We start from the raw sequence: 19,187 nt of genomic DNA on the forward strand, positions 1-19,187 counted from the left end.
GGGAGAAAAGTCCCCACTGTTTCCCGTTTTTCCAGCTCGCCAATAAGCTGAGGACGGTGCCTATGTTTGAAGTCCGGGTTGTGGATTACAAGTACGGGTAAGTGGCAGCCCGCGTGGCACACGCTGTCCCCCGGGCTGTGGTGATGGAGAGCCCTCTTCCAGGGGAGCCGTTAGTGCTCGGAAGCCTGGCGGGATGTCAGACCCCAGCGTGAACACGGGCATGGAGGCATGGTGATGGTCAGGGCACAGGGCATCTCTGTGAAGCCCCCTGGGCTTGCACTGTGACACCACGGTGTTATCCAGGAGAAGCGAAGATCCAGGTTTTCATTTGGCATTTCTCACTTAGAGCTTCATGGTTATGTAGCTGGGTCCATCCCCATTACACAGTTTTGAAGGAAATGAAAATGCTGATGTTAGGGCTGATGTTTGGCTCAAAAATTTGAGACAGGGTCTCCCCAAGTTGCTGAGGCCGGTCTTGAAATCAGCGGCTTTGGGCTGATGTCTGGCTCGGAGTTTGCACATCTGTCGGTGTTGAAAGAATGCACATGTGACTTCATGTGCGAGGTGTGTAATTGGATCTATTCCCATGTGAAGTGTCAGGTGTGCCTCCAGCAAAGGCAGGAGGGTGCGCTGGTGGAATCCGAGGGCATTTCCGTGGTCCAGATGGCACAGAGGAACTCGCATCACACAAGGGGAAATTCATTTTCATTTTTAGAGAGCCCTCTTCTTACCCTGAGGCAGTTTCAGTTTGCTGATGCTGTGTGATGGCATCTCTAACCCTTGTAATGTGTTTTTCGTGGTAACGGGAGCAGGCTCAGGCTCAGCCTTGCCCTGCAATACCATCTACCTGTGTGTGAAGGATGCTTTTTTGATTATATCCATTTATATAATTTTGTTGATATCATGCATCACTAGTTTTCTGCATAAGGTAGCTAACAAGGTTCTTTTTAGAAATGAAAGTCCCAAAAGACCAGTGAGGGGTGGGGTTGTAGCTCCATGGTAGAACACTTGCCTAGTATGCAGGAGGCACTGGGTTCGACCCCCAGCACCACAGAAAAGTAAATACATAAAGGCATTGTGTCCATCTACAGCTAAAAACATATTTAAAAAATAAAAAAGACAAGCGTACTTAGAATAATGTTGAATTATTAGGAAATTAAGTTGTTGATTACTAGAGTATGCTTGAAATTGGCAAAAAGAAAAAGAGAAAATGGAGGGGTGGAGTGTGACTTCAGTCAGGAAAGGCACGTGTACAAACGTCCCCAGGAATCACGCGCCAGCCCAGGGCTCCTCCCTGCTCCTCACCCTCTTGTGTTCTGCACGTTACAGAAAGTTCGCGTTCTTGGATCAACTGAGGTTCACGCACAACACCGACATATTTATCGGGATGCACGGAGCGGGTCTCACCCACCTGCTGTTCCTCCCGGACTGGGCTGTCGTGTTTGAACTGTGAGTGTTGGGGCTTCTGGGGGGTGGCTACTGCTGACTGTCACTCTGAGCGTCACAGGGTCTTCCCAGGCACCTGGTGCCCTGCGGGAGTCCGGGAGGTCCACGGCAGCCTGACGGTGTGCCTCTGAGCAGCTCACCTGCTCACCCCCGGCTCGCTCCCCAGGGTGACCCCAGTTTCCTTCCTGCCTGCCTCTCCCACCGCGAGCGTCTCCAGCAGTCAGTGTAATGACTGTGTTGAGAGAACCTAAAGCTGAGGATGTACTGCTTTAGTTGGTCGAGCGCTGACTCAGCCTGTGCAGGGCCTGGGTTGCATCCACTGCACTGGAAAGATTTTACAAAAGAGGGAATCTGTATGTCTCCTGCACGACTCCACCCTCGCCTGCCGCTTCCCCTAGTACTCGCTGGCTACCTGCTCAGGAAGTCCAGGCCACAGAGAAAATGCTTATCAGGGCGTGCCTGTACCTCGGTGGTCACCTTGGGACATGGTCTTCCCTCCCACAATGTGGTCAGGACCATGTCCCATCATTGCTTCCAAACACTCTAACACCAATCCCTGTTATTTTATTTCTCCCCTTCGTGTCTGAATATCTTGGCGGAATGGCTTCATTTTTAAAAGGAAGTGACTCGGTATTTAAACAGGAGGCTCTTATTTAAGAAGCCTTGTCATAAACTTCCAGTGCTCTGCAAGACGTTTTAAATGGTGTGTGTTGGAGAGGTCTCCAGATGGTTGTGAGTTCGATAGCAATGCATTTCTCCTAGTGGGGGCAGCGGGATGGAAACAGGAGGAAGGAGAGGAACGTCACCAAGGAAAGGTGGACGTTGGCGTCCTGAGCCTGGCATCAGGCTCCGCTTCCTGCCTTGGCTAGCTGGCTGCCTGACCTGGGGGCTTCCACCTGTGCAAAGACGTAACATGTTTCAAGACAGTGTCAAGTTCACAGGCAGTGGGTCCCACTGAATAAGGCCAGTCCCCTCCGCCCCTTGATCTTACTCTGCTTTGTTAAGGTTAAGGCAAGCTTCTGAGAATTTATTTATTGAGTTCGTTGTTTTGTTGTTTGTGCTGGACATCAAACCCCAGGCCTGGTGCATACTAAGCAAGCACTCCACCACTGAACTACAGCCCCAACTCTGAGAATTTTAAAAATATCATCATTTTCATTGTTGCTGTTTACAAAAGCTTTTGCAAGAGCGTATTTGGGTGCTACATGGCTTTTCCACATAGAATTGTGGACCGGGCAAAAAACCCTGGTGTTGTGACACCCTTGTGTCCCCAGATACAACTGTGAAGATGAACGCTGTTACTTAGACCTGGCCCGGCTGAGAGGCATCCACTACATCACTTGGCAAAAGATGGACAAAATCTTTCGTCCGGAGAAGGTAAGATCCATCATTTTATTTTATTATTATTTTTTAAATGAATTTATTTATTTATTGTAATTAGGTATATATGACAGCAGAATGCATTTGGATTAATTCTACACAGTTGCACCATGACTTTTCATTTCTCTGGTTGTACTTGATGTAGCGTCACACCATATGTGCAGTCATCCATGTACCTAGGGTAATGATGTCCATCTTATTCCACCATCTTGCTGCCCCCATACCCCTCCCTCCCCTCCCTCCCCTTTGCCCAATCACAGTTCCTCCATTTTTACCATGCCCCCAGCCATTATGGATCACTATTTATTTATCAGAGAGAACACTTGACCTTTGGTTTTTTGGGATTGGCTCAGTTTGTACTTAGCATGATATTCTCCAACTCCATCCATTTACCTGCAAATGCCATGATTTTATTCTCTTTTAATACTGAGTAATATTCCACTGTGTATATATATACCACAGTTTCTTTATCCATTCATCTATTGAAGGGCACCTAGGCTGGTTCCACAGTTTGGCTATTGTGAATTGAGCTGCTATGAACATTGATGTGGCTGTATTACTATAATATGCTGATTTTAAGTCCTTTGGGTATAGACAGAGGAGTAGGATAGCTGGGTCAAATGGTGGTTCCATTCCAAGTTTTCTAAGTTATCTCCATACTGCTTTCCAGATTGGCTACACCAATTTGCAATCCCACCTGCAATGTATGAGTGTGCCTTTTCCCCACATCCTCACCAACACTTATTGTTCTTTGTATTCTTGATAACTGCCATTCTGACTGGCATGAGATGAAATGTTAGAGTAGTTTTGTGTTTCTCTAATCACTACAGATGTTGGACATTTTTTCATATAATTGTTGGTTGAATGTATATCTTCTGAGAAATGTCTGTTCAGCACCTAAGCCCATTTATTGATTGGATTATTTGTTTTTTGGGTGTTATTTTTTTTTTGAGTTCTTTATAATTCCTGGAGATAAGTACACTATCTGACATGCATGTGACAAAAATTTGCTCCCAAAATATAGGTTGTCTATTCACATCACTGATTGTTTCTTTTGCTGAGAAGAAGCTTTTTAGTTTGAGTCCATCCCACTTACTGATTTTTGTGCTTTAGGAGTCTTGTTAAGGGAGTCGGGGCCTGATCTGATGTGATGAAAACTTGGGCCTACTTTTTCCTCTATTAGGGCTCAGGGTCTCTGTTCTAATTCCTAGGTCCTTGATCCACTTGGAGTTGAGTTTTGTCCATGGTGAGAGAGAGGGGTTTAGTTTCATTTTGCTGCATATGGATTTCCAGTTTTCCTAGCACCATTTGTTGAAGAGGCTATCTTTTCTCCAATGTATGTTTTTGGCTCCTTTGTCTAGTCTGAGATAACTGATGTGGGTTTGTCTCTGTGTCTTCTATTCTGTACCATTGGTCTACATGTCTATTTTGATGCCAATACCATGCTGTGTTTGTCACTATTACTTTGTAGCATAGTTTAAGTTGTGATATTGTGATGCCTCCTGCTTCACTCAAATCATTTTAAACAGTCTAAAGTGACTGCTAATTAAAACAGAGTGATCATCAAATGTCAATAAACTGTTCTTCTCCAACTAGTGAGTTATCATATAGGACATTTGCAAACTGGATAAAGTTCTAATATCTCTAAGACAGTTTTATGAAATCTGGGCAGAGAAAGGTCGAGTGGATCAACACAGCAGGAATCAGCAGCTGGCCCTCTGCTGTTTTGGGAAGTAAACTTTACCAGGAGTGGCCACGATTGTGTTTGGGTCATCTATGTCACCTAGGTCTGCCTGGGCGCTCAGTGGAGAGCTGAGTGACAGACTGGGAACCTGTGGTCACACTCACACGGTCAGCAGGTGGAAGATGTTGATTGCCACTGGACCGTTCTAGAGTTTGCCGACCTCTGATGTGTAGCCTCAGTGGAAAGAGCTGCCTTGGCTAAAGTCCAATATTTCCCTGGGTGTGAGGAAAGCCCACCCTCAGTAGTTTGTGGATCTGTGTTCTCTTGTTCCCACAGAGTGACCACCCAACTCTGTCTGATCACGAGAAGTTTAACAACTACTCTTTCGACGCAGAGGAATTCTTGCGCCTTGTCCTTCAGGCTGCCGACCAGGTACTGCAACACCCCAAGTGGCCGTTTAAGAAGTCTCACGATGAGTTATGAAGGGGACGGGTCTGTCGGCAAGAAGAGGGTCTGCCCAGCTCCCACACCCGACACACCACCTGGCAACACAGCGCCACGGGACCTTTTCCAGGCCAAACTACTTCCAGGACGTTTTGTGTTTTCTAGTCTTTGTTTCATGTGTTTGTTGTGTCATTGCTACAACAGCAATAACTTTGCACTGAAAAATGGACTTTTTTTATAGTTTAAAACTGGGTGATTGAGCTTTCTTCTTAGGGATACCAAAGTTTTCAATTTTCTCAGCTTTAAAAACTTGTAAATGTTTTTGTAAAATTTCTTGTGATTGTAACTGCAGAATATTCCGACCTGTTGGTATGTGGGCAAATTAAGAATGGCTCCTTTTGCTTGCCGTCATCTGTTGATAACACTGTCAGGAAAGGACACACACACGCACACACACACATGGTGATTTTCAGTGCCAGGCTACAGGAATGTCTTGCAGATCAGTGTCTAGCCCACTCCAGGCCGTGGGCACTGAGCACCTGAGCGAAGCCTGCCACTGTGTTAACAGGTCCTCAGACATTGCATATTGCAATTACATTTTCCTCAAACGTAACAACTCTGTGGTGAACCTAATCAGTCCCTTGTGGCTGGTTTGCACTGACTCCTGTGGCTGCGGAGAACGTCATGTTGAATTTGCAGGGAAAGAGTGGTCTCCACTGTGCAGGTATCTGTGGCTGCATAAGTGAGCACATCTACTTAAATCAGCAGCAAGTGTTCCTGTCTGTACAGATTTCAGTGGCCAAACAGAGAGGTTTTTCCCTAACAAAATAAGACAATAAAAAGGTAGACATGTGAATTATCCAATCAAATGAAATCCATAAAAAAAAAAAGTGACATCGATGAAAAAGAATACCAAAATGAAGTTCAACTCCAGGAACCAACTCATTACTTCCTGTTCATGAACTACAAATTTAGCCGTGAGAAGCTGTGGACTTTTTTTTTTTTTTGCACCGCAGAATGTGAAGTTCACATTTAAGAACACTTGAGTCATCTAATTGGAGAGTAGTTACTTCTGTTTTTTAAAGTGGGGATTAGCAAATTACAGCAAAACGAAAGAGTGTTTTTTAAAATTTTAGACTTGTTAAAAAAAAAAAAAAAAAAGAACATGCAACGGAGAAGTGATGTTCCAAACAAAATGTTTGTATCTAGAACTTGACAGAAGTTTGCTGACCTTTCCTTTAAAGGACTAGCCCAAGCTTCTAGAGTAATGATATGTATTAAGGTATCTGTGAAGAAAACAGTGCATCACTCTGGGGAAAGCTCCGATTTGATTCTGAAATTGTATGAAAGGAACGATAGCATTATGCATTTTTAAGTGACAGGTATTGCCACAGTTGCTGGTGCGGGACACAGAGTCCCCACATGGGAGGACTCGGGTGCCCTGCACCACGCCCTGCTGTGCCCGCATCAGGAAGGTAGAGACCTCTGAAATTGAAGTGTCACCATTTATCTTCTTACCTGCTTTTACAACATGTGGAAATGGGACTCCCCAGACTATTGAGAATTTCAGAAATCTAGCATAATTTCACAATAAAACTATTTGAATATTTAGCATTTAGAATACATTTTATACCAATAAGAATGTACATTTGACACTTTCGTTATGAAATTCGATCAGACTTTTAGGAGGGACCAAAGAAGGTCTTCAAGTTGTTATAATATTTAAAATGTCAAGTCTGATGTTTTTTTCAAGACTTTGAAGGGGAAGCATTTCATTGTCCATTTTGGGTATGGCTTTGGAATAAATTTTCTTATATTTCAATTAAATGGCTGAACCATTTTCATTTTCAGGGTTTCCTGTGTCTGAATGTTATCGACTTGCTTCTTCAACCTGGTAGTTGGTAGAATTTAAAAATTTAGGTGCTCACTGATGAAGAATTCAGTTTAATCGAATATTATACCTTACGTTTATTTCTAGCTTTTTATCTGATGCTTTCGGTAAATGTGGATGGAGCCACTGCCGGGTCCTAGCTCCTGTTCTAGGTTCTGGGGGAGGAGACAGATGGGGACAGCATTAGTACAATAGGGTGCCCCGCCCTGATGTGGGTGCGGAGGAGACCACAGCCAGAGAGGGCGGCGGAATCTGGGTGAAGCTGGCCCCGCGCACGGAAGAAGGGGGTCAGCGAGGTCCTCCTTGAAGATGTCACATGGCAGGACTACGGAGAGGCACAGAAGGGAGCAGCGCGGAACCCGAGGCAAAGAGCATTCAGGAAGCCGCATGTGCATGGCCCTGGGGCAGCAGCAGCTGGGGGGCCTGCTGAGGGGAGGTGACTGGAGCAGAGGCTGAGGCTCCCCTCAGTTGGTTCTGATTAACCTCGGAGAGATCCGGACCAAGGGTGAAGACCCAGCTCTCCTAAAGACAGGGCAACTCCAGCCCCTGCTGGGAATGGGCTGTAGGGAGTCCTCTGGTCACTGCTGCCATGGTGGGTGGTGTGCTAGGAGGTGCTCAGGATCAACACCATGGGGAGCTGGCGGGGGGGTGGGGGGTGGGGGTGGGGAGGACTTGGGCGGGGCGGTGATTGAGCTATGGAGCAGGCCCAGGTGAGCCTGTGGGGCCATCGTCCGCTCTGCAGTCCTTCCAAGGCCCCCAGGAGGCAGGGATGCCCACATCAAGAGGTCACAGATCAGGCCCTCTCCAGAGAGCCCTGCAGCGATGGGCAGGGGCACCTGCCTTCAACTGATTATGGAGGTGCCCTGGGGTCCATCAGCAGGCAGCTTTCACCTACAGGGGCCTCTGCCCTACAGGCCTCTGTCCTGCTGGCCCATCCTGGTCTCCTACAATCCGGGGCAGGGCACGTGAGAAGGCCCAGCTCCGCCCCTCTCGCAAACCCCGCCTCTTTCGCAAACCCCGCCTCTCTCGCAAACCCCGCCTCTCTCGCAAGCCCCGCCCCTAGCGCAAGCCCCGCCCATCTCGCAGTCCCCGCCCCTCTGGAAAGCCCCGCCCCTCTCACAATCCCCGCCCCTCTGGAAAGCCCCGCCCCTCTGGAAAGCCCTGCCCCTCTCACAATCCCTGCCCCTCTGGAAAGCCCCGCCTCTCTCGCAATCCCTGCCCCTCTGGAAAACCCCGCCCCTCTCACAATCCCCGCCCCTCTCGCAATCACCGCCCCTCTGGAAAGCCCCGCCCCTCTGGAAAGCCCCGCCCCTCTCACAATCCCTGCCCCTCTGGAAAGCCCCGCCTCTCTCGCAATCCCCGCCCCTCTGGAAAACCCCGCCCCTCTCACAATCCCCGCCCCTCTCGCAATCCCCGCCCCTCTGGAAATCCCCGCCCCTCTGGAAAGCCCCGCCGGGTCCCTCCTTGGCCCTCGTCGCCCGCCTCACGGAAGGTCGGGACGCGCCAACACGCTTGGCAGAGCCTGTGGACAGGCGCGGGAGCCGAGAAAGCTGAGGCCTCGCTGTCCAGAGCCCTGCACGCCCCCTGCCGCCTCTGTTCCAGGCCTCTGTGACCTCCTGGCCTCCCTGGGGGCACCCCTGGGAGCTGCCTGAGGAGGCCTGGCCGTGGGCCTGTGGTGCCCGTGATGGAGCGGCGGGGAGCACCGGGTGGGTGAGGCTGCGGCGCCAGCCCGGCGGGGACCCGCGTGGGCACTGGTGTGGAGGGACCAGTGGACAGGCCGGGCTCTGCTGCCCCTGCCCCGTAGCTGCCAGAGCGCGCGCCTGGTGCCGCGTGGTCCTCTCCTCACGGCGAGGCCACCAGGAGCTGGGCAGGGCGGGGCATCGGACCTGCGCCCCAGAGTCCCCAGCGGAGGCGCCCTTGGGAGGGCATAGGTGGGCTGAGTCCCCACAGTTGCCACCGTTGTTCCTTCAGGTCTGCAGACAGGACGCTCCGTCCTTTGTGTGTCTCAGGCTCCGGTTCAGGGTTAGGGTCAGGGTCAGGGTCAGCTTTGTCAAAGCAAGAGAGGTCAGAAGGTGGATAGGAGCTTGTCAGTCGAGGCCCAGCCCGCGCCCCACAGTGCCTCTCTAGACAAGGTGACACCTGGAGCCACTACTGGCCCCACCCTGCTAGCCTGACGGGTGGGTTAAGATGGTCACCCCCAGGGTGTGTACACCCAAGTCCAAGCAGGACACTGGGAGGTGAGGGGATGGGCCAGGCCACAGACTCCTGGTGGTGGTCAAGGTCTTGGAGGGACATGGAGCACCTGGGAGGAGGGTCCATGGGGCACCTGGGAGGAGGGTCCATGGGGCAAGCACAGAGGAGGGTGCCCAGGCCCTCCCCTCCTAGCTGCCAGTCTTCCCTGGCCAGACACTCTAGGTTGGCAGGCTGGAGGGGTGGGGAGGTGGCCCTGGGGACAGCCAGCTACAGAACAAAGGCAAGGGTGGCCGGCACAGCCCCAGCCCAGTGGCTCCCAGAGGAGGCTGATGAGGTCTGGAAGTACCCCCAATTTGAGAGATGGACAGGGAATGAGCTGTGGCTGAGCCCCTTCCAAGTGCCCTCCCGCAACGTCACTTTCCCCTCCTGTCCCAGAGAACCCATATGGCAGACTCCTTTTCCAGACGCGGTGAAAAATCCCCACAAACTTTCATTCACCCACTTGCACTGGGTCCCGTTGTTATTTTTCTAATTTACAAAACTTTGTAATGTGGTTTCTGGTTTCTCCCAAGGGTCATTACTTGCAAGTAAGGAGAGCCCTGGAGAACTGCCTAAGCAGTGGCCCCAGACAAAGGGAAGGGGAAGTTCTTGGGGGGACCCCCCCCCCCCCCGCTCGTTCCTGCTGGAGAGACCTGTCCAGGCCCACAGAGGCGGGCACACTCCTGCATGTGCAGGACAAGCCGCCCTTTTTCATGCACCCCACGATCACAGATGGCAGGTGGACCACAGGTGGGGTGGGGAATTCAACATTATAAGGAGATTACAGAGAGCAAAGTTTACTCTGGGTGACCCAGAAGAGGGCCTGGGTGGCTTTGGTTTAGGCTGGCTCTTCCAGGCCTTCTCTGAAGGGCCTTGTGAGAAACGAGGAGACAGCTCCCAGGGCCGCGAGCAGGGCACAGGCCAGCCCAGGTGCTTCCAAGTCCTCGCCTGCAGCTGCCACTGTGCACAGTGCTTCCTGGTGGGGTGCCCGGCCTAGACTTCTGGGTCTTCTGGGTCCCTTCCTCTTTGGCTGTTCTAACCGAGCCCTTTATGAGTGTTAGAAGGAAGTTTCCCCTCTTCACAGGTTATCCAAGATGGACTTAATGAAATCGGTCAGCTTGGGGGACTCTTGGGAAAGGCTTTGCTTCAGAGGGCGGGTGCTTCCCTCCGTCACTCCCGATACCCGACCTGAGAGGGCTGCGCTGAATCTCTGTGAGGAGAGGGAGACCGTGGAGGGAGCCTCCTGTCCCCAGGGCTGTCGGTGAGGCAGAGGAATTCATGTTCATAATGTCTGGCTTCCAGGACCGTCCAGTTGCCACTCAGTGACAGGACATCTGGCTCAGTGGTCTCCTGGTCTCCATGCTCAAGGGCCCTTGGACACATTTCCAATGGTTGCAGACCAACACTTCCGTGAAGTACCATAAAAGTGAGTAGCTAGATAAATGAGGTTCGAAGGAAGCCAAGGACTCACCGTCCAGGCCTGTGGTCACTTGCTGGTCGTGTGGCCCTGAGAGCTGCTGTGATGCTTCCAGAGGTCGAGCTTGGACCTCTGTCCTGAGCCAGCAGGAGGCTGTGATGGTGTGGACTAGCAGCAGCTCAGCCCCAGGGGAGGAGCAGCCCTCTCCCCCTATCTGGGGGCCTCCTGCAGGCTGTGGGCCAGGGCTTAGAGGGTGCTGCCCCTCCTGACCAAAAGTATAACAGGACTTCCTGTGGGAGGGTCACATTTGTGATTTGCTCCCATCCTCTGGGCCTACTCCTTGTGCTACGGTACAATCAGTTATTCATTCACTAAACATTCTCTGAGTACCTACTGTGTACCAGGTCCTCTCCTGGATGCAGGGATCATCAGGGACGATGATGGCTCATATCTGGGACTCTAGGGACGGTACCTGTACATCGGTCAGGCAATGGCAGATGGCTTAAGTCCACATGGAAAAAGTTAAATGGGAGTACCCGTATCCTGGGGGTCTGTAGAGGTGGGGGAGATGGCAGGCACAGTCCCAGTGAGGGGTGACAATTGGGAAGAGGCCAAGGGACAGATCACGTGGCCCTCAGAGGAGCAGCATCCCATTCAGGGCGGGTCCTGCGAAGCTCCTGGGGCTGTAGTGGCCACGGGGTGTCCAGGGCTTAGCAGGTGCTGCTGTGAAGATTGAGGCAGTCTTCTGGCTTTCAGGGCCATATGTTGTTTGTCACAGCTGCTCAACGCTGTCACTGTCATTTAAAACCAGGCATGGACACACCTGAGGCCAGGTGGGGTGCTCTGTGTAGTACTTAGTGGACATGGAAACAGTTTTCACTGTGAGGAAGCCGTGTCCTTTGATGACTCTCTGCCATTTTGAGTGACAGCTGAGGAGCTTGGCTCTGCAAAGACAGGAGGGCGCCCCGTTTAGCCCACAGGCTGGAGCGTGCACCCCGTCTGCAGAGGACTGGAAAGGTGGCCGGGGAGGGGGCAGGAGAGCCGCTGGGGATGGGCCACAGAGAGAGGGCCCACCCGTCATCCTGGGGGCCACCCCGCAGCTCTGTGGGATCCACATCCTGGGCAATGCTGCCTGGAGTTTCAGAGCCAGGGTGATTCTGAGCAGTGGACATCACCCAGGGGGGGTTTCCAGGACACCAGCTGTGTCTGAGTGAGCGTCCAGAGGCTGCTTCCAGGCCCACTCCTAAGGTCACTGTGTGGCTTGAGAGAAACCCTTTCCTTCTCTGGGCTTCTGCCTTCTCACCCACAGGAGGAGGCACTGGGGGAGGGGCTGCAGGAGCCTCGCAGCTCTGACAGGCTGCCATTGCTCCCTTCTCTCCAGCTCAGTCTGAACGTCAGCACCATGGACAGCGAGAAGGCACTCCCAGGGTGCTGCTGACCTGAGCTGAGCCCACAAACCCAGAGGCTTGACCCTTCTTACTCTGTGGCTGCCAAGGGCACCCGGGCAGAGGTTCTGGGCACTTTGTGTCTGGTAGGTTCCCCTGGGGTTGACCAAAGCTGCTAACACCGCCGAAAACCTCCACATGTGAGCCCCAGGTCTCCCGCCTGCGTCAGTGAGGCTTGGGCCTCTGAGAGGGAGGTGTGGGCGACAGACACATGGAGGATGAGAGGAGACGGAAGGCTCATCCCCTGTCCCAGGGTCAGTGGTCCGTGGGTCCCAGGAAGAGCAAACACTCTGGTGTCTTGAGGTGGGGCATGAGCTTATTTATGAGGGATCTCTAGTTTTTTCATGTAAGGAACCGGTGCTATGAATCTTCCTCTTAGAACTGCTTTCATGCTGTCCCATAGGTTTTGATAATAGGTTTTGATAGGCTGTATTTCTGTTTTTGCTTGTTTCTAGGAATTTCTTGATTTCTATTCTCATTTCTTCTTTAATTCATTCTTCATTAAGAGTATTGTTCAATCTCCATGTATTTATATGATTTTTATTACTTGTTGATTTCTGGTGTCATTCCATTTTGATCTGATAGGATACATGGGATTATATTGATTTTTTTTTAATTTGCCAAGATTTGCTTTGTGGCCTAGAATATAATCTATTTTGGAAAATATCTCCATGTGCTGCTGAGAAGGTGGCAAATTCAGCTGTTTGGGGGTGAAATATTCTGTGGATGTCTGTTAATTCCACTTGATTTATAGTGTTATTTAGGTTGGAAGTATCTTTATTGATTTTATGTTTTGATAACCTATTGGTGATAAGGATGTGTTGAAATCACTCAGTATTATTGTGTTGGAGTTTATCTGGGATTTAATGTCATGAGTATTTTTAATTAGATTCACTGACATTTGAGACATATGTATTTACTATTATTATAGCTTCTTGTTGGATTGTTTCCTTTACCAAGATGAGGTGACCATCTTTTCTGATTAATTTTTGCTTAAAATCTCCTTTGTCATATATGAAAATAGCTACTCTTGCTTATTTTGGGGGTCCTTATAAATGGAACAATTTTTCCATCCTTTTACTTTCATCCAGTGGTATCTTTAATCTGTGAGTCTCTTGTAAATAGCATATAGTTGGATCTTGTTTTTTGATAATTTTTGTTATCAATTTTCTTTGTTTTCTGCTAATCTGTGTCTTAATTGGGGAGTTGAGACCACTAACATTCAGCATTTTTATGGATATGTGTATGTGGCTTCCTACCATTTTGTTTTTTTGCTATATTTTATCTTGATTTTCACTTAGTGGGTTGTTCTTCTATTGAACTTCCTCTGTGAACTTTGGGAATTGTTTTTTAGTTCCTCTGTGTGCAGTTTATCTTGGAGCATTCTTTGTAGTGCTGGATTGGTACTCATGCATTCGTTTAGTTTATTCTTGTTATAGAAAGTTTTTATTTCCTTTTTGAATTTGAAACTGAGTTGTGCTGGGTATAACCAGCATTGGATATTTTAATAATCAGTAACCTTGGCTGGTGGTGGTTTTCTTTTAGGCTTGAAATATCTCATCCCAGGCCTTCCTTGATTTTAGGGTCTGAATTGAGAAATCAGAAGTGAGTCTTATTGGTCTGCCTCTAAATGTGACCTGATGTTCCTCTCTTGCAACTTTTAATATTCTTTCCTCATTTTCTGTGTTAGGTATTTTGATTATGAAACGTCTTGGTGAGCTTTTCATTTGACTGGGTCTATTTGGGATCTGGTAACCTTCTTGTATTTGGATGTCTGTCTCAGTTTTCTGTAACTATCTCATTGAAATTGTTCTTTACACCATTTGCTTGTACTTCCGTGTTCTCTTCTGTTATCGAGTGGGTATTTTAATGTTGTCAGAGTTTCTGTATTTTCTGGTCATGTTCTATTATTTTCCCTCTTTTTTTTTGCATTCTGTGTACACAAGTTCATATGCCCTGTCTTCAGGACCTGAATTAATTTCTTCAAGGGCTGAGGTTGTATTTTCTACACAATCTAATCTGTTAGTGATGCTTTCAAGACAACTTTTAATTTGACTGATTTTGTCTTTCATTTCTAGGAGTTCTCATTGGCTTCTTTTCACTGTCTGTATTTATTTATTAAAGGGGTCTTTCATCTCCTGTCTCTGTTGTCTTAATTCCTTCCTTAGATCTTCTTTTAGTTCACTGACTATTTTAACAATCAGTTATTTTAACAATCAGTTCTTCATGACATTTTCGGGGGATTGTGTACACTTTGATATCAGTGTGGCCCTTTGCTGGGGACTGTGGATTGGGGAGGAGGTCTGCCTGCCTGCTTCCTCTTTCCTTTCAGAGGTCTTGGACTCACACATCAGTTGAGCTGGGTTCCCCTTTCCTCTTTTGCACCTACGTCCTTTTGGGTGGGATTATCTTATCTGTTCTGAGACTTCTCTTTTTTTTTTTTAAAGAGAGAGTGAGAGAGGAGAGAGAGAGAGAGAGAGAGAGAATTTTTAATATTTTATTTTTTAGTTATCGGCGGACACAACATCTTTGTTTGTATGTGGTGCTGAGGATGGAACCCGGGCTGCACGCATGCCAGGCGAGCACGCTACCGCTTGAGCCACATCCCCAGCCCTTCTCTCTGTTTTTGATGTGTGAGTCAAAGCCACTGGGTGGGACCTGAGATCACTTCCTTGGTTCCTGGTGGCTAGTTTGGGGCTTCTGTCTTTTCAGTTCTTTGAGTTGGAGTAACGTCAGGGCTCAGGTGGGGTTCGATGGTGTGAGGGATGAGATTCGCTGTTGCTTGGTTGAGATGTGAGTATATCTGAGCTGCAGGAGTTCTGTGATCTTGAAGGGTCCCAATGTCTTCACAGCCCCTCTTGGAGGGGGTGTCAGGAATGTCAGCAAAAGAAGTCAGCTTTATGTAAATGTCTGGTGTCCACTTTGACATCTGTAACACTATTTGCCATCTATATAGGCATGGTTGGCTCAGCATCGAATAGTACCCAAAATTAAAAAACAAATACAAAAACATGAACTAGATCAGGAATTCAACAGCAGGAGTAGGTGTCTACTATGTTGTCTAGCATATTAATGACCACCCAACTTGAATGGGGTGGGAATTGCAGTCTAATCATTAGTTTTGGTTTTTGTCTCTTCTATTCTTTGTATTAAAGTATAGCTGAAGCCTGAGCATCACTAGTTTGTGTGTGGAGCAAGGCACACTGTCTTTTGGTTGGATTTAGGTCAGCAGCATGGTCTATATAACCTGTGAACTGTTAGTGTCCCTGTAGGTTCACCTTTAACAGAATATGGTGAACCAAACACTAGCAATAACCACTGCAAGTAATACACAGTGTTGAAGTAAATACCAGATCCTACCATGAGCTCTTCAACATTAGTTACCACCAAAGAACAGAAATGGGGAACCAGCAATCGTCAACAGTAAAAACAATGACCATGAAGGAGATCTGACTTCAGAGTATACAGCAGGTGTCAACTGTATCCTCTGCAGCAGGAATGATTGCATTGGCACTAATGGTGGGGCAGGAGTTCAATAAGCCTATTACTTCAGAAAAATGGCAAAATTACAGTTGATTAGGGAAAAGAAAATGTGTTAGGAAGTTAGGAAAGAGTTCACCATTTCCAAAAGTGAATAGAGAGAATGCTGAAGAGACGTAGCAGGTGATGTTTATAAGGAAGGAGGGGAAAAATAGAAGTAGCAAAATATTGGGAGAAGGAAGAGAGAACAATGAAATTTGGCTGTTAGCTGGAGAAGACAAGAGAGAAAGAGAAATGAGAAATAAACAAATGAAAATAATACAAAACCAAACCCAAATATGCAAACCAAAAAACTCGAACCCTCAAAAGACAAGGCAAGCTGGGCACAGTGGTGCGTGCCTGTAATCCCAGCGGCTCAGGAGGCTGAGGCAGGAGGATCGCGAGTTCAAAGTCAGCCTCGGCAACAGTGAGGCACTAAGCAACTCAGTGAGACCCTGTCTCTAAATAAAATAGAGAACAGGGCTAGGGATGAGGCTCAGTGGGTGAGTGCCCCTTGAGTTCAATGCCCAGTACCGCCCCCACAAAAAAAGAACTAAGAAAAAATAAAAAGACAAGGAAAAATAACTACATTACAAAATGCTAAAAATGACAGAAAAAAGAAGCAGGTGGTCACTGTCCGCGCCCTCCGTTCTCTCCAGTTCTCCCTAAGTCGCGTCCTGATGGAGCAAGGGCCGCGTTGGGATGTCGACCCTTCCTGTTTGCATGAGGCTCCTGAGCTGCCCGTTGGAGCGGCCTAGGATTGAAGCTGTTTGACAGACTCGGCTTCGCTTCTCACCAGTGTGAGGTGGGATGGGTTGGGACGCACAGTGGGCCTTTGTGCATGGACCAGTTCCGTGCACTCCTAGGGGAAAGCTTGTGCTGAATTCTGTGAGGGGAGTCCAGCAGGTGGCGCTGCGGTCTCATCAGGCCTGGGGGCTTTGATGCGGGGCAGGGGCTTTGATGCGGGGCAGTGTCTTTTGGAGAGATGAGATTAACTGGCTCTTCGGGCTAGACCGTAGCCCATCTCTGGTCATCTTAGTGTGATCTAAGTCTGATCTAGGGCCTTAGCAGGCCCCACTGCTGTGATAAAGTGCTTGGGATGATCTGCTTACCAGGAGGAAAGGTTAGGACTGAGAATGTATGGTAGGTGCCTACCACCCACAGGGCCCTGGCTTCAATTACCAGCAGCAAAAAATTAACAAGAGAGAGGTTTGTTTGGGATCACAGTGTCAGAGGTGCCAGCCCAGGATTTATTGGCCCCATTGCTTTGGGCCCGGGTAGGAGCTTGTGTTGGAGGAAGGCTGCTGTCCTCACAGAGGCTGGGAAGCAGGAGAGAGACAGGAAGGGGGTTGGGATGCCACCCTGTGTGTGCCCTGGTGGCCTAAGCCCTCTCAGCAGGCCAGTTCCCACTGCCAAGCTGAGGACTAGCCTTCAGCACAGGGCTTGGGACCTCCCAGACCCAAGCCGCAACATTAGTCTGATGGCTGTGACATGGCTCCTTCATCCATTGAGCCTGTGACTTGCAGGGTGCTGGTTCCTGTCCTCAGAGCTGGAGTCCCAGTGGGACATGACATACTGTTCATCACCCAAAAGACCAACAGCACCAAAAACCATTGAGATGCCTCTGTGTTGGGGTGTGTTCAGGATTCTCCTGATTTCTAGGGAGCTCAGTTCCCTGGCTTCTTGTCCACTTGTATTTCCTTTGGGTGAATTCACTCCCCAGATACCCCTGTGCATTTTTTCTGCCATATTTTATTATCATTGATTTAGAAGCTGGACTTCCTGATTGTGGATATGAGTCCTGCTTACTTATATATGTCCCACATACTTTCTCCCCATCTACCCGTCTCTGATTTTTGTGGTGCTTTGTCACACAGCAATCACATATAAATCCCATCTCTAGTTTTCCTTGTGGGTTTTGCGGTTGTGAAGAGCCCCGTGTGTGCTTGGCGTGTGCCTTGCCACCGAGCTGAACTCCAGTGCTACACATTGTGTCCTAGAGATGAGCCCTCCCTGCCAAGAATCTTAAACATGTCCTATATTTTTATTTCATGCTTTGGATTTAAATGTATAGGGATGTGTGTTTGTTTTCCTAAACATACATACCGGGCTTCCCTCACCCTTGGATTTCAACATGCACAGATTCTATTCTGATTTGAAATGCTACCTGTGTTGTAGTAAATGCTCATATTTATGATGAAATTCCCTCGTATTAGATTTTCAGGTTTCACATGTCTGTGGTCCCATCCTTGGGCTCGGTGCTGGGCTGTGGCTGTGTGACTGTGCCTGCCCACACCACCCTGCTTGCACATGTAGAGCTTTAGAGTACACCTTGATGAGTTTGCTCTGTTGTCTAAATTGGCTCTTCTGGCATGTTTCTTTATTTATCTCAGTGACATTTAAAAAGTGCCATGAGAAACCTTGCAGGGTTGGGCGTGGTGGTACACAACTGTCATCCCAGCGGCTCGGGAGGCTGAGGCAGGAGGACTGCAGAGGCAGCTTCAGCAACTTAGTGAGGCCGTCAGCAATTTAGCAAGACTCTGTCTCTAAATAAAATACAAAAAAGGGCTGGGGATGTGGCTCAGTGGTTAAATGACCCTGTGTTCAATTCTTAGTAACACACACACACACACACACACACACATACACAGTCTTCCAGGGACTTGGTTGGAATGCCATTTTTCATCTTTAAAAAACCCAGCTCTCCTCCCCCATGCATGTGGGACAACTCTTCCTTTCTCCAGCCTTTACTGACATGACACGTGTCCATTTAGGCATTTTGAACTGGAGGTGCAGGTGGGTGCTGGCCTTCACCTCTGGGCACCTGGCGGTCAAGGATCAAGAGGGGCCAGCAGCCTGGGTGGAGGGGGGCAGTGTGAGCTGGGGACCTCAGTGAGCAGCAGGTGCACAGGAGCCCAGCTGTGGGGGCAGAGGAGAGCTCTGGTGCCCTTGGAGGCTGCTGTGGTGGCCCCTGGGCATTCCTGATGGGGTGTGAGGGCCACTGCCCGAGCTGCTGCCTGAGTTAGAGACCAGTGGCGTGGGCTCTGAGCTGCAGCCCGCTGTCCTTAGCTGAGGCCTGAGCAGCCAGGAGGCCCTGGATTCTGCAGTGCAGGGGGGTCAGCACTGGAGCAGGGCAGGGGTAGTCCTGAGGGGTGGGGTGCAGGGCAGGGCTGGGGCCTGTCTTCCTGGGGTGGAAGGCGGTGGGCAGACTGGAGGGGGAAGGGCAGCAGGCAGAGCAGGTGGCAGGCTCACCCCCAAGGCGAGCACAGAGGCCTGGTGAAGGGCGGGGAGAGCAGAAATGGGATGATACTTATTTTGTGCCAAGTAATAACTGCTTCCGCAGGATCCAGAGAACCCAGTTAGTTGACGTGTTCAGATATCACTTGACAGTTCACCCCTATGTTCCTGGCCCTTCCCCAGTGGTCAGGCTGGAAGTTTGCCTCCCAGGAATCCCTCGGGACGGGGCACACCAGGAAGGCAGTGACCCTACCCAGAAGGTGCCCACCAGGAACCATCTCCACGAGTGTGCAAGGGTCCTCTCGTCACCGTTCACACACACAGGCCCCTGGCCTGTCCACTCAGGTCTCAGGGTCCCCCGGCCCCTTCCTCTCCCAGGGAGCACCGGGCCTCAGTGCCCGCCCTTCCTGCTGCTCCGTTGGGGGGGACGAGAGACGAGCTATAAATGAAGTGGTGTAATTGGTGAATTTGAGGAAGAGGCCAACGGCTTGT

The 19,187-nt window shown here is 49.4% G+C and overlaps 1 protein-coding gene across 2 annotated transcripts in view; it reads left to right on the plus strand.

Annotated features, from left to right (window-relative positions):
- Positions 1 to 6,798, plus strand: part of Eogt (EGF domain specific O-linked N-acetylglucosamine transferase) — a 29,637-nt gene extending 22,839 nt beyond the window's left edge. For both annotated transcript variants that reach the window (XM_027931930.3, XM_027931929.3), the window contains exons 16-19: positions 36 to 97; positions 1,330 to 1,449; positions 2,721 to 2,823; positions 4,847 to 6,798. In XM_027931930.3, the coding sequence (XP_027787731.2) occupies positions 36 to 97; positions 1,330 to 1,449; positions 2,721 to 2,823; positions 4,847 to 4,993 (432 nt within the window). In that variant the 3' untranslated portion in view covers positions 4,994 to 6,798. The remainder of the gene's footprint in view (positions 1 to 35; positions 98 to 1,329; positions 1,450 to 2,720; positions 2,824 to 4,846) is intronic.
- The last annotated feature ends 12,389 nt before the right edge of the window (positions 6,799 to 19,187 follow it).

This window comes from Marmota flaviventris, chromosome 20, assembly GCF_047511675.1.
Source record: "Marmota flaviventris isolate mMarFla1 chromosome 20, mMarFla1.hap1, whole genome shotgun sequence".
In the NCBI taxonomy this organism is placed as follows: Eukaryota; Metazoa; Chordata; class Mammalia; order Rodentia; family Sciuridae; genus Marmota; species Marmota flaviventris.